The 15,800-nt window shown below is 27.6% G+C and overlaps 1 protein-coding gene across 2 annotated transcripts in view; it reads left to right on the forward strand.

The window, feature by feature from the left end:
- The first annotated feature begins 2,779 nt into the window (after window positions 1-2,779).
- The window catches only part of LOC122503421 (protein AAR2 homolog), a 105,903-nt gene continuing 92,882 nt past the window's right edge, over window positions 2,780-15,800 (forward strand). Inside the window, exons 1-3 of one of the 2 annotated variants that reach the window (XM_043613954.1) lie at window positions 2,780-2,973; window positions 10,841-11,039; window positions 13,935-14,050. In XM_043613954.1, coding sequence (XP_043469889.1) covers window positions 10,849-11,039; window positions 13,935-14,050 — 307 coding nt within the window. In that variant the 5' untranslated portion in view covers window positions 2,780-2,973; window positions 10,841-10,848. The remainder of the gene's footprint in view (window positions 2,974-10,840; window positions 11,040-13,934; window positions 14,051-15,800) is intronic. The other variant, XM_043613953.1, reaches the window with a different exon arrangement.

The following is a 15,800-nucleotide window of genomic DNA, read 5'->3' on the forward strand; positions in this document are numbered from 1 at the left end:
ATAAATAAATATATTAAATATATACATATAATATACAAATCACATTTGTAGCTTTTTTGTCATTTGTACAAAGTTAACGAATTCCCCAACAGAAATATGCAGTCTTTAAATATCACAATATTTTGACAATCACAAGTATCCACCCATGCATGAGTCCATGAAGATATTCTGAAAAAATTTTTTATGTTTGAAAATTATTTTCATACAGAAAATTCACACAGTTGAATGAAATTTTTTAAGTATAAAAAATCATTAAAAACGTGTCTCTTTTTAGGTTAAAAGACATTACCTTATTAACTTTGATATATATGAAAAATTAAAAAGAAATCTTTCAAATTTAAGAAATGAAAAATGTTAAGAATTTGAACTTACCTTTACAAATTTCCTTTAATCTTTAAATTCTTAAAATTGTCGAAATTTTAATAAATTGAAATTAAAATATTAACATTTGCCTATGCGCATAGTTTCTTATATGCCACTTCATCGTCACGCAGTGTAGAAAAACATTCGGGCAAAATTCTACATACTGTCAGTAAAACTATCAGCTGTAAGTTACTTAACACACGAAAATATTTTTACGGTTGGGTTGCTAACATACAACGTTATACGTGAAGCGAAAAGTTTCCAATGTATCACGAAATGATTAAACATTCGGGATGTACATTTACTAACGCGTGACACATTTACAACGATAAGCGTAATAATTTTACTTTTTAATTGTGAAAATACTATATGGGTGTTAAATTATTACGTGTACCGTAGTAAAATTACAAACTGGAAAATTTAAAATTAACGACCTGATTGTAATTCAACATTGGTCTTTTTTACAGTGTTTCCCTTCCGTTATACGGAATTTAATCTTGTTTTATTTAAATTATCCCGCTTCCTATTTAAAGGATTTAGGGTGCGATCCCATGTATGCAGAATACGTCGACCGAAAGCAGAAAATCATGAGAGTGAAAAGAACAACAATATCTATCTATCTCTTTCGCACTCATGATTTTCTGTTTTCGGTCGACGTATTCTGCTGTAATGGAATTGCACCCTTAGGGTGGAGTCCCATGACAGCGTTTTGCTTTACGTCGTAATGGGAGAGAAAAAGACGCAAATATACGTTTGCTGCATTCTCTCTTATTACAACGCAACGCAAAGTTCATTTTTATTTCTTATTTTAAATTTTTTATTTAGTAACAATCACATCAGCGAACCATCGAACGTGTTCCTATAGGTGCTTCTATACCTCTGGTGGATTGGTCAAGCAATCGGCTCGATGAATTTTCACGGTCGGAAAATGTACTTTCATGGCGGGTATTTTTGAATAAGTAAATGTTGAAAAGGTTTTTACTTGAAAATTTATTTTAAAAAATGATTTTATCATAGAAATTTTTTTGAAATTTATGTTAAAAAACATGTTTTATTTTAAAAGTTATCAAATTTTAATTCAAAATGTTTTAATTTTCCAAAGAAGTGTAAAGAGCCTAATGTTTTTGAAATGCTAGTACAGACGGTACAGACTGTTTGTTATGAATGTACATAACCTAGCGTTGTGTTGTCTGTTCATTATTATTTAATATAATTAAATTTAGAATATAATAATATCACAAGCACGATAACACTACGCTAGGTTATGTACATTCATAATAAACAGTCTGTACCGTCTGTACTAGCATTTCAAAAACATTAGGCTTTTTACACTTCTTTGGAAAATTAAAACATTTTGAATTAAAATTTGATAACTTTTAAAATAAAACATGTTTTTTAACATTACTTTCAAAATAATTTCTATGATAAAATCATTTTTTCAAATAAATTTTCAAGTAAAAACATTTTCAACATTTACTTTTTCAAAAATACCCGCCATGAAAGTACATTTTCCGACCGTGAAAATTCATCAAGCCGATTGCTTGACCAATCCACCGGAGGTATACACTGTAAAAAAATCTGGTGTAAAATAACACGAAACTTGTAATTTCACACATCAAAATTATAGGTTGTACGTAGTAAATTTATTTCGTTCCAAAAGTAGTTTTACTATTTTTAATAATTTTACATTATACGACTATGTAATTTAATAGTTTTGTGTAAATTTACTACGTCCGACGTAGGAAAATTTGATCACTATGTCCGACGTGGTATTTTTACATTGCGTGTATTTCTACACTTTGACGTAATATTACGTCGCACGATCTGTACAATTACATGGCGAATGTAATTTTCTTATTCCTTTAAGATTTTCAAAAAATTTTCAAGTTTTTATAAATAACTCTAAAAAAGTGTATATAATGTACATTTATAGAAAGTATATGCTAATTTATAAGTAAATAATAATATAACAAACAAAATATTTCATAAATACAAAAAGTTACGACTGAAAATATTATTTCAAAAAATATTTGCAGGTTATGTAGATTACAGTCGGCGTGTAAAAATACCACGTCGGACATAGTGACCAAACTTTCCAACGTCGGACATAGTAAATTTACAGCAGATTTTTTTACAGTGTAGAAGCACCTTATGTTTCACAAGCTAAAACGACATTAGCAGAAACAGGTTTCCTCTCTTTGCCTCGTGGCGCGTAGGCGCTTCCGTACTTTTGTTAGAGTTGCGTATTAATCGGTAACTCGGCGCGTAACAAGTGCTGAAAACACAAAACAGCCTGAGGGTGCGATCCCATGTATGCAGAATACGTCGACCCCGTCGACCGAAAGCAGAAAATCATGAGAGTGAAAAGAATAACAATATCTATCTATCTCTTTCGCACTCATGATTTTCTGTTTTCGGTCGACGTATTCTGCTGTAATGGGATTGCACCCATAGAGAATGGTTTCTATTGAAAACGCACCATAAAGTGCATATAGTGCAAACAACGAGAATAATCTTATTATATTCATGTAAAGTTTAATGTAAATAAAAACATAAACATTGCAAATTTTAAATCTCATCATCAGATGTAAACAAAAAAAAAACATGCAAGTACTAATTATGAAAGTTACAAACTATAACTCCCATTATTTCCACATGTAAAAGTGTACATTAATATCAATTGTTCAAAAGAATTCTTTATCGTAAAAATATTTCTTAACCTTAAAGCATATTCATATACAACATGTATATATAAATTAAAAGTTTCTGTATTATATCTTTTTAAATGTGGGACAGAATATTACTACAATAATAATTTCACTTTTAATATTTTACCAAGAAAAACATCAATTTCTTTATTACAATAAATATATGTTATTAAATCAAAGTTTTTGATCATTAGATTATTTCATTTTAAGTTAATAGAATACATTTATGTTAAAATAAAGATTTTCTTAAAAACGATTAAAAAATTGAATTTTTAAAATTCATGAGAAAACTCTGAATTTTGATGTTTTTTTGTTTGCCAGTAAACTATGAAATTACCATGAATTTTAATACAAAACCTTCAATTTTTTCTATTTCTGACAATAATTTCTTTTTAAGTAACTTAATTTTTCAAGAACTATCATAAAATTATGACTTATAAATTATTTAATGAATCATTTTTACAATTTTCAAAAATATTAGATTGATAGAAGAATTTTAGTTAAAAATACTAAAAAATAGAATTTTGGAAAAGTTACACATGATTCCAGAAATTCAATTATTTTCCAAAGATATAAAAATTCTTGGCAAAATTTCAATTATGTTCAAAATTTAAAAAAAAATTCTCGTCAAAATTTCAATTATCTTTATAAATAATAAAATTATTTTAAAAAATTTTAATAAAATTCTCGGCAAAATTTCACAGGAATTCAATTATTTAACCCTTGGGCGGGCAAGCTAAAAAAAGTACGTAAGCGGGCAAGCGGGGTCCATTGGACCCCGCTTCAAAAACGCTTACGGAGTTATACCTATTTGGCATTTTTTGTTTGTCGATTTTTTCTTTATTGGCTTTAAATTTACTGTAACATCCCTAGATTAATAATCTATTAAGTCTTTGCATGAAAACAACTTGGATATGTCTTTAAAATTATGTTTTCTGGAGAAATTCTAAATTGTAAAAAAAGAAAATTTTAACTTCAAATGCATTTTTTTTAAAACAATGTTTTTTTATTGGCTTAAAACATACTATGATATTCCTAGATTGATAATCAAAAACGTCCTTGCATGAAAACAATTTGAATTTTTTCTTAAATGTAATTTTTTGGATCAATTCCGGAGTGTCAAAATAGAACATTTAAACTTTAATCGCGTATTAACCATGTTTTGCAAATCGGCGAGCAGTAGAACTCGAAAAATTTTCGTCCGATTGGCCTGAAAATTTAACTTTAGCTACTTAGATTATTTAGTGAAGTACACACGATTTTTAAAATTGATAAACAGGATTTTTTTATGAAGAATTAAAGACGATTTTTTTGGGTGAAAAATGCGATTTTTTTGCAAGTCTCACAATTCTTCCAAAAAAATTCTAAAATTATAATCATGCACACATGATTAAAATTTTCACTAGATAATCTTATGTAGTTTATAAAAAACATTTTTTTTATTTTAAAAGCCGATGTTGCCAACAATAATTTAAAACTGCATGTACTCATAAAAATTTTTGAAAAACACCCTTTTTTAAGCCTCCAAACAGGTATAACTCTTTAAAACATAGATATTTGTATATTTTGTTTTCTTTTTATTATATTATGAATTTAAATGCATTAAAATTTAAAAATGATGATTAAGATTTTAATTTTAACAAACAGATAGATTTTCAAAATACCCTGGGAAAAACAACACACCCTCTGGGCACAGAAACGTCTTTGTTCTAGAAACGTTCCTAAAACGTTTTTAGAACGTTTCATTTCCGCTGCATAACGGCTTAAAAACGTCCAATGTTCTAAAAACGTTTTTAAGACGTTATGTAGAGGACATGAAACATTCTAAAAATGTTTTAGGAACGTTTCTAGGACAAAAACGTTTCCATGCCTAGACGGCACACCGTTCTTAGTGCAAGGCAGAATTTTTTGGTGGAGGCTCAAATTTCTTAAAATAAAAACACTATTTTGTTATTTGTTAATATCACAATTTGTAAATTTGGTCTATTCCACTAAGTGGTACTATAGTCCACATAGTATATTTTTTACCGTGTAGGTACGTTATTGCAATTTTTTTATGCTTATGACAATGCGGGGTCCACTGGACCCCGCTTGCCCGTTCGTGCCGGTAAAAAGTTTAAACATCCATGTAGCATCATGTACAATTGGAATATGAAAACTGTAAAAGTATTTGGATGTATTTTTAGTATATTTAACAGAATTTCTAGGATAAACTCATTCTTTCATACGGATTCGGAGAAATTTGAAAAATACATGCTCGCGGGGCCCAGTGGACCCCGCTTGCCCGCCCAAGGGTTAAAATACCAAATTTAACAAAGTTCTTTTCAAGAATTCAATTATTTTTATAAATAATAAAATTCTTCACCGAAATCCAATTATTTTTATAAACTTGGATAAAATTCGTAGCAGAAATTCAATTATTTATATAAATAATAAAATTCTTCACAGAAATTCAATGATTTTTATAAATTTGAATAAAATTCATTGGAAGAATTAAATTATTTTCAAAAGTAATAAAATTCTTCGCAGAAATTCAATTATGTTCAAAAATTAAATAAAAAATTCTTGTCAAAATTTCAAGTATCCTCATAAATAATAAAATAAATTATTCTTCAAAATTCAATTATTTTAGAAAAATTTTAATAAAATTCTTGGGAAAATTTTAATTATTTTCATAAAAAATAATAAAACTCATCGCAGGATTTTAATTATTTTTGATACAATATTTGAATCAAATTCCTCGAAAAATGTAATTATTCTTAAAAATTTTCTTAAGATTTGTGTGAAAGAATTCAATTATTTAAAAATTTCTTGATAAAATTCTTTATGAGAATTCAATTTTAATAAACATTCAATTATTCAATAAATTATTTTTTTATTTAGATAATTGAATTCTTCTAGAATTTTCCAATAAGAATTGATTTAAAAATGAATCACCAAATAATCGATTTATTATATTTATGAAAATAATTGAATTTTTGCAACGAATTTTATTATATTTTTTTTAAATAATTGCATTTTTTTGAGAAATTTTACTACTTGTAAAAATAATTGAATTCACTCGGAGTGATCGCCTTCTTCATGTTTTGTAATAATATTCTTATAAGTTAAAACCGCACGTCGAAAAGGGATCTAACTCATTTTTTTATCAAATTTTACCTATATAGAAAAATAGGCTCTATTACATATTGATTTAATTCAAATATAATATTACTTTTATATAATTTTGTTGTAAAAAATAAAAAAATCTCCTGAATTTTTTATTCAATTATCATAAATTATTGTTCATAAACAAAGATTTACAAGTTTCAAAATGAAAATAATTTAATGTTTAATTAATTCGTTTTGTAAAATTAATAAATAAAATTTATTTAAAATGAATTTTATAGGAATTTAAAGATTTTGCAAATATTTTAGTAGTGAAAACAAAAAATAGTGTTCCAAAGTGATAAATCGAAAATTAAATATTCTTTAAAAAACTATATTTCATAAAATGCTTCCAAAAAGGCATTTTTATACTTGTTAATAATTATAAAAATAAGAAAAAACCATTCGATATTGAATATTTTAATAATCCAATAACTAATGAATAAAAAATGTTTGCTTCGTGGAAAAAGGATCTAAGTGGTCATTTAGATCCCTTTTCCACTGAAAAAAATAATTTATCAATTTTTTATGAAAAATTAGAGAAAATACTAGAGAAACACTTTATAGAACAGTTTTTCTCCTCTTTGGAAATATTTCAAACAACTTTTTTATCTAAAATAATTTAATGTCACTTTTTTCATTTTTCTCAAAATTAACATTATCAAAGTTAGATCCCTCTTCAACGCGCGGTTTCAGTTGTTGAATTTCAAAAATGTTTGAATTTGAATGTTTTGAAGAATTTTAATTCCTACAGAAAAATAATAATGATTAAATACTTATTTAAAAATGAAGTTATTAATGTTTTTGAATAATTTTACAATTAAGAGGGATTACTCATGAGAAAAAAATTTTTCGTCGAAATTTTTTTTGTTTCTTTTTTAAAATCCTTAATATCTCTAAAATAAAGGTTTCAAATTTTATGACAAAATTTAGCTCCTATCAAAAGTTATAGTACATCACACTACCGTCAGTATGGCTCCACGCACATGGCCCAAAATCATACCAATCTTTAAATCATGATATTTCTGTAAAAACTGATGTCAGAAACTTATCAAATCTACCGTTTGAAAGCTTATAATATTCTATATTAGATGATATATAATTTAAAATTTTAGGAAATTACACAAAGATTTTAACAATCGACAAATTTGAAAAAAATTAAAGTTTTTTTGACAATATTTAAACTCTAGAATATTTTTTAAAAATTGCAGAAAAAATTTAAAACTTATATGGGTATGATCCTTCAAGTCTCATCTTTAATTTAAGACCAAAAACATTAAAAACTCTTATTCGGTTCGCGAGATATCATTATAAATATCAGTTTATGTTTTTGGACAAATTCATTGAATTAGCCAATTTTGTATGGTTTTTGACAATAAAAAGGCTCGCGAAGAACATGAAGAGGCTTATGAGGAAGCTTATAACTTTCTTTATTGACCTAGGATAGGGTGATTGTGTGTATTGCTACGAGTGCCCCATTTACTACGAATTTCATTAAAAATATTATAATAAAACTTTATTTGACAGATAATAGTCTATAAAATATCTATAATAAAACTTTAGTTTATATTAATTGTTATTTTTAATGAAAAATTCTAAAAAAATGCATTTTAATACGTTTTATTTAACTTTGAAAATCTCTAGTTTAGATGAGAGCACAAAAAGTTGCATTAGTGAGTTGAGAGTGCTTTCAGAAAGATAAATATATTTATGTATTTCGTGAACAAATATTTAATGTTAAGTTATTTCTAAATAAAGCAATAACATTAGTTTTTATAAATTTAAAGAAAATGTTATGTTTTTAACGTTTTTATTATTTAATTTTAAACGTAGAATCAGACACAGGATTTTTCGCGCTTGCGTTTATTTCTACGCCATGTAACACAACCTGAAATATAGTTGTTGACAGTTCGAGTTTGTTTATAATGTTTGTAGTGAACGCAATGAAAATAGTTTTTAACTAATATATAAAAGTATTCTATAGTTTTTATTATTGTGAAAACTGCATAAAAGCACAATGTCAAAAATTAGGATGCAGTATACGAAGGAAAACGAACTAAAGTTTTTGTTGAATATATAAAAATCATGATTTAAACATGTAACCTCTATTAGTTATTCAATTTAATTTTGTTATTTAAATAAAAATAAATATTTTGTTTCCATATTATGAATAAAGTTTTATATAATAATAAAATAATTAAATATATTATTTTGTCCTTTTAAAATAAATTAAAAGCTAAAACCTAGGTTAATATTAATAGACACAGCGTAGTAATGCACGCGTAGTATTTCAAGCAAATTCGTAATAGTAATTTACACTTGTGCACTTTTTTTTAAATATTCCGTTTTTTAATACAAATTAAATTATTTTTATGACCCAAAGACTTTTTTTAGTTCTAAGAAAGATTAACTACTCAGTACTAAAAAAATTTAGAAAAAAAATTAAGACTGATACAGCTTCAAATGATTCTTTAAACGTGGCTGATTTTGAAACACGTAGTAAAAGGCACAATCACCCTAGCAAATTAAAATTTGGTAAGCTCTTATAACAGACATTTAATAATAAATCTGAAAAATCATACTTAAACTTTAACTGCGTTTTTCTCAAAACGCTGTTTTTTAAATCGGTTTTTTAATCGGATGGATTCTAAGTAAACGGATGGATGTTTCTGTCTAATTCTTTTTGCATATTGTTAAAAAATATATTCTTTAGTGAGTATACCTAAAAAATTTTAAAAAATTTTCAATTTTTTTTAAAGTAGTGCCAATTGTTTAAATTTTGATTGTTTAAGGTAATTTTAGGTATATAACCACTAGATTATTACCTCAACTGTAAAAGTTCTTTTGGTTTTTTGTTTTAAGCCACTGGGGACGGCCCTAAATCTGCAACCGCGGAGTGCCTCAAAATAAAAGCATCGATTTTGGCGCCCTCTACAGCCTAACATAATATAAAAATCTTAAAATTTTTTATTGTTTTTAATACTTTAAATTATACTTTTTATTATGCAAAAAGGCTTTTTAACTTTTATAATAAAATAAGCGAGAAAAAAATGTTGAATTTTGACATATTTTGCACACTTCTCATGAGGGATCCCCCTTAAAGAAATTTGTAAATAAATGTAATAGAACATTTTTTTGAGTATTTAATAATTTTTTTAGAGTGAATCAGAATATTCTTTAGGGTCAGGGAAAAAGTGAAAATTTGTCTTGAAATCAGGGAAAAGTCAGGGAAAAATAAAATTAAATATTTGTGGGCCTATCTTGAAAAAATCGATTTTCTATAAATTTTTTCACATTTTGAGAAAATGTTTCTTTAAGTGTGCTTTAAATGTGGTAAAATATCAAAACCTTTTGCGATGCTAGATTTTGAGTTATTCAAGTTCAAACTTTAAGGGGTTCTGAAGAGGGCGCATGATTGCACCCAAATTATTATCTTTATAATTGCGTTATTTAAAGGAATTTTAAACTTTATAATCATTCACCGAAAAAAATGTTTTCAATCTTAGACGATTCCTCTTCTTTTGGAGCATTTTTTCCTCATACATATGGGCACTAAATTTTTCCTTTTTAATTTTTAAATGTCACTTTTTAAACAGTTTGAAGCTGCGTTCAGAAAAACAAAAAACAACTTAAAAATCTTCTTTCTAGAATAAATTTGTTTCAATTTGAGAGGAATAATTCTAATCAAAGAATAGAAAGATTAAAATTCAACTTTTAGTTAAAAAACTTTCAAATATAAACAAAAATTCCTCTTTTTTGTAGATGAATATTCGTATATTGAAAATAAAATGTAAAAATAATTGTTAAGCGGAATTTTCTTCTCACTTTGAGATTTTATTTTTTTCAGTATATTATTCACTCGAAAGGTACCTAGGTGTCTACAGTTTAATGTTAACATTATTACGATATTGAAAATAGATATTTGTTATCATTTTTTTCTAATTGAATTTTATTTTTACAGATTTTCTAAGTATTATAAACATAAATTACAATATATTTCACACTATGAAATTGAGGGCTTGGATCGAAGAACCGACGCTTATAAACGCACATAACATTGCGAAGCGTCGGTTCTTCGATCCGAGCCCTCAATTGTGTATAATATAAATTTTCTTAAGTAGAATAATTATTTTTTATAATTTGTATGAAATCTAATTTATAAATTAGCATAATTTTTAACTTGGGAAATTAAAAGTAATATAGGGGAAGGTGAGGGAATTGTAGACCCTTAAGGAAAATTATTAAAAAAACCAACTTATCTTTATAATAATATATTATTCTGATCATTTTCTACTCATTTCGTTATTTATTTTTAATTGTGTTTAAATAGAAACTTAAAAAAAGTGAATGGATGTTATAGAAATAGATAAAACATTCTCATATCCCTTCTATCCGTTTCTATCACATACACTCGTATTCATGACGACCTACATGTTAATATTAACTTTATTTATTCTAGATACACCATTTCTTAGATAAATGAAATTTATATTTAAAGAATTTTTGAAATATGAAACTTATCAAAAAATAATTTGTCAATACGAATTTCGAGAGTCTGATCAGTATTTATAGGACCTCTTTTAATTAATTATTAATAGAATTTTATAAAAAAAATTTTGCAGAAAAAATAATGGCATCCAGTAGTTCTTTTGAAGTAAATCAAGAACTTGCTAAGTATCTTTTTTCTGAAGGCAGTACTTTAGTTATGTTGAATGTTCCAAAGGGTACTGATATTGGAATAGACATTAAGTCCTGGAACATTGGGGAAAATTTTCGAGGCATTAAAATGATACCTCCAGGATTTCATTATATTCATTACAGGTAATAATTCAAAAATTTAATCTTATACTTAAAATTTATTATTTATTATTGTAAGAATTATTTCATTAATTTTTTCAATTGTTTATTTTATTTATTACTAGACAAAATTTTGCCCGCCTTTCCCCGTTTCCTTTTCTTATATGTGACCTGGTCTTATTTGGACCTTACGTGTCAAAATAGTTATTTTTTTAACAAGGGCGCAAAATAGGTGATTGCGACGATGGCGAAATAAAGGGACCGAGGGGACACAATTTCGCGCCCGAGGCGAATAATGGCATTGAGGGCACGCACGACTAAACGCTCATATTAGATAAAAATTAAGCTATATATAAACATTACATCGAATGAAGTCTATAATGATAGAAGTTTTAAAATAGAAATAAAAAACAATGTATTCTGGAAACATAGTATTTATTTAGAATGTAGTAATTAATAATTGAACAAAACTGAAACAAGAACTTTTAAAATTGACAATTTTGATAAACGAAATGGGAACAAAACCAAATGTCTCATTATTTTTTTTAGAGAAAATAAAAAAAAATTGCAAATTTTTATAGACAAAATAAAACAAGTTGAAAATGTTTGCAGTTCTATAGTCAACATAAAAAAATTGGACAAGTGCGAGTTGTACTCGCACTGCAATGACGGGTTCCGCACACAAATATTAAAACAATACTTGCAACATTGATCGGTAATTGGTAGAATTAAAATAAACAATTATAAAAATATATTAAAATCATTTGATAAAAAAAATAACTAAAAAAATTAAAGTATTGTATATATCTAATATTGTAAACAATAATAAGCAGAGGAACAAAATTTTCAAAATTTATTATAGTTCCTCTGCTTATTATTGTTTACAATATTAGATATACAATACTTTAATTTTTTTTAGTTATTTTTTTTTATCAAATGATTTTAATATATTTTTATAATTGTTTATTTTAATTCTACCAATTACCGATCAATGTTGCAAGTATTGTTTTAATATTTGTGTGCGGAACCCGCCATTGCAATGCGAGTACAACTCGCACTTGTCCAATTTTTTTTTATTTTTAGTTAAGAAATTAAAGTCAGAAAACAATCTCTCATTTATTCTCTTCAAATTTCACTCTCTTCCTTAAAATATTTAATGCCACGTGTTTAAACTAAAAAAAGTTAAAACAAATTTTTTTTTTTGAAAAAAAAAATTAAAAAAAATTTTTTTTTGATTTTTTTTCAAAAAGTTTCTTAAATAAATTTTTTGTCGTCAGACTGTAATAATACACTAGGATACCAATTTTCAGTTCATTAGGTAAAATAATGTAAAAGTTAGGAAAAAAAATTTTTTTTTAAAAAATTTTTTAGTTTTTCCTTGACAACGCTATGGCCATCATTACATATCAAGTTCTCTATATTTTTCCTGTAATATTCGAGTAAAAATACACCAGCATGCAAAATTTCAGCTCTCCATGTCGAATAGTTTAGAAGTTAAGGGGGGGGGGGGGAATGGTCACTTTTTATGCATTTTTGGCCAAAAATCTTGTTATTTCCTTGACAACGCTATGCCCATCACGTCCAATCACATTCGCTATATTTTTCCTGTAATCTACGAGTGAAAATACATATCTGGACCAAATTTGAGCTCTTTAGGTCAAATAGTTTAGCCGCTAGGGGGGGACACGATTTGGCTACGGACAACAGAGTCTCACCAATAGGGTTCCGCCGATACACCGTAGGTGTACGGAACCATAAAAAAGTCGAAAATGTCGCATTTTAATGAAGAAAATCGAATAATTAACAAGCGGGAGCAAAATACTTTTCCGCCCGCTCGTAGGTAGGGGAATCGGGCGGGAAATATTTTACCGCCCGCTGACGTCATACAAGCGGGCGCAATAGTATATTGTGTGGCAAGGGCGGAAAGTTGTCAATTCCTAACCGAGTTCGAAATTTGCCGCACGAGCGAAGCGAGGGCGGCAATCGTACGAGGTCAGAATTGACATTTCCGCCCGAGTTGCACACGATATTTTTTGTCCAAATGCGCGATAAACAAGACGCATCCGTAAATTCAAAAATGAATATACACTAATTATTAAATGTGTATGAAACATTTTTATTAAGCCTAAGGCAAGTCCGAATATTTTTGATAAATTTGACAATAAAATTTTACTTAAAAATTGACTCCGTTTTGATTTGAAGTAATAGAAAGTGATAATATAATAATTAGTAGTATTTATTTAATACTGCTAAAGCAGCGGGCGGAAAAGTCGTTTTCCCGCCCGCTAAGGCCACGGAGGCGGGCGGAAAAGTGGTTTTTCCGCCCGCTGTTAGTAAGCGGGCGGAAAAGTAGTTTTTCCGCCCGCTGTTGGTAGTCGGGCGGCAAAAGCTTACTTTCCGCCCGCTATGCATGCACGGAAAGTCGAGTTTATCGCGCATGTAGGACAAAAAATACTTTTCCGCCCGCTTCCCCCACTCCCGGGCGTAATGTGGTACTTTGCGCCCGCCTTAAGTGCCCGAAATGACATACTTTCCGTGCAGGTAGGACAAAAAATTATTTTTCACTTTCTTGTTGATTCGGATAGAGTTTGAAACGCTCTTTAAGATAGTGAAAACCAAAAAGTCATAATTTGTTTATAAGTTTTTTAAAAGTTTGTTTAAAGTCAAGAGAAACAATATACGAAAAAAGTGATTTCTTTGTTATCATACAAATTAAAATAACGAAGATGATAATTTGTTATTATTTAGAAAAGTACAACTCAACTGAAAATAATTAATGTTCAACTTATTATTAATACCTAATTATTTTTTTATAGAATAAAATTCATTTCAAAAGTACACTTCTTGCAATCGTTTTAAACAATGTTTGCAGGAAGTAAATAGTCTTCTCTAAAACTAAATAATCTATTATTTCCACAGTGCTGTTGATAAATTTGAAGAAAAGTCCTCAAGAATTGGTTTCATTCGTTGGTTTAAAAAAGCAGAATTTATAGTAAAACGATGGGATATTAGAGAAGAAACTCTCAGCTCAGAACGTAAGTATATGTACATTGATTTTGAAATTGACCACTTATAAATTTCTAAAACATAAATCATTCTACCTTCAATAAATGTAAGTCTCGATCAAATTACCGGTTATAATTTTTTCTTGAAATTATTATCCTATAAATAAAAATTAAAAATTTTTTAATTACAATAAGGTACACTCCTATAATCTTTATACATACGAGACCGACCGTGCGTGTTTATTTGATTCAGTAAAAAAAAAGAAAGCTGATTAAATTTTGCGTAAAATAAGCCGTCTTTGAAGTCATTTCGTTAACTATGTTTTGAGTTGTAGAGTAAGAAAGACATAAAAAAAATGATCAAATTTTCTCATTTTGGTCTCTTGAATTCAACTTTGTCAAAAATCTAGAAAAATTTAGATAAAATTTTTTTAAAAACACAAAAATCTTCGTTAGAATTTCAGCCTTAAAATAAGCCTTCGAAAATGAAAAATGGTTAATCCGTCTTCGATATATCATTAAAAATGTGAAGCCGAGTTTCGACGATTGGTGCATTGGAATTTAAGGGGGAGTGACACCTTTGAGGCCTCTTTTGAACCTCTTTTTCATGAATTTTTTTAAGGCACGGGAATAAAGTAAGCAAAATTTGGTTTTGAGGGATTTATTTATGTTAACTTTTTAAGTTCACAAAAATATATTTATACTTAAAAAAAGTTTAAATTTGTTACCAATAGAGGGCGCCGAAGTTGGTCTCCTTTCTCTGCAGAGCAAATCGGTGGGCAAGTTTCTGGTTACACCGTTTAATCTAAATAAAAAATTCAAAGTTTTTCTGAACCTGAGATAGATTTAGCTTTTGAGTGCGTAGGATATTTTTAAAATATTAATTTTGGTGTATTTGGCAGTTGTTTGAAGTAAAAAGTTTTATAATTCGGAATCATTAAAATATTTTTACTTGTAAAAATTTTAATTTGTTGTTAAAATGTAACTGAATATATGGTAAAAATTTTAAAGTCCTAAGTTTCCATGGTTCTTAAAAATAAAATCCCAAAAAAACTTAAAAAACGTCTGCCACACGGGGTGACCCCCTTAAAGTTTTGAAAGCACTTGAAGCGCTCTTGGACACCTTTTGCAGATTTTGATTTTTTTTCACATAAAATAACTTCGAAATCATCTCTAATGATATAATTTCTATTCTACACATTATAAAGTATCGTTTAAACAAGAAAAAAAAAATTCGATTTTTTTTCGTGTTAAAGGTGTCACTCCCCCTTAACTGTGACGGCTCGATTCTAGCTTCGCGTGGCTGCGAATGGAAGAGAAAACAGGGACGGATTTATGCTGGGTAATAATAAATAATGATGTTTCACGAGTATTATAAAGAAAAACGAAAGTTCATCGTTCCCCCGCATGAATTTGTCCCTGCTTTCTCTCTCATTCGCTGCCGCGCGAAGCCAGAATCGATTCGTCACAGTTAAATTTCAATGCACCAATCGGTCGAAACACGGCTTCACATTTTTAATCATATATCGAAGACGGATTTTTTTTTTATTTTCGAAGGCTTATTTTAAAGCTGAAATTTTAACGAAGATTTCTGTGTTTTTAGAAAAATTTTATCTATAATTTTTCTAGTTTTTTGAAAAAGTTGAAATTTGATAATTTTGTTTATTTCTTTCTCACTCTACAACTCAAAAAATAGTTAACGAAATGACTTCAAAGACGGCTTATTTTACGCAAAATTTTATCAGCTTTCTAACCGTATTTAAGTTTTATTTGTACCTAT

This window comes from Leptopilina heterotoma, unplaced genomic scaffold (genome assembly GCF_015476425.1).
Source record: "Leptopilina heterotoma isolate Lh14 unplaced genomic scaffold, ASM1547642v1 Lhet_260, whole genome shotgun sequence".
In the NCBI taxonomy this organism is placed as follows: domain Eukaryota; kingdom Metazoa; phylum Arthropoda; class Insecta; order Hymenoptera; family Figitidae; genus Leptopilina; species Leptopilina heterotoma.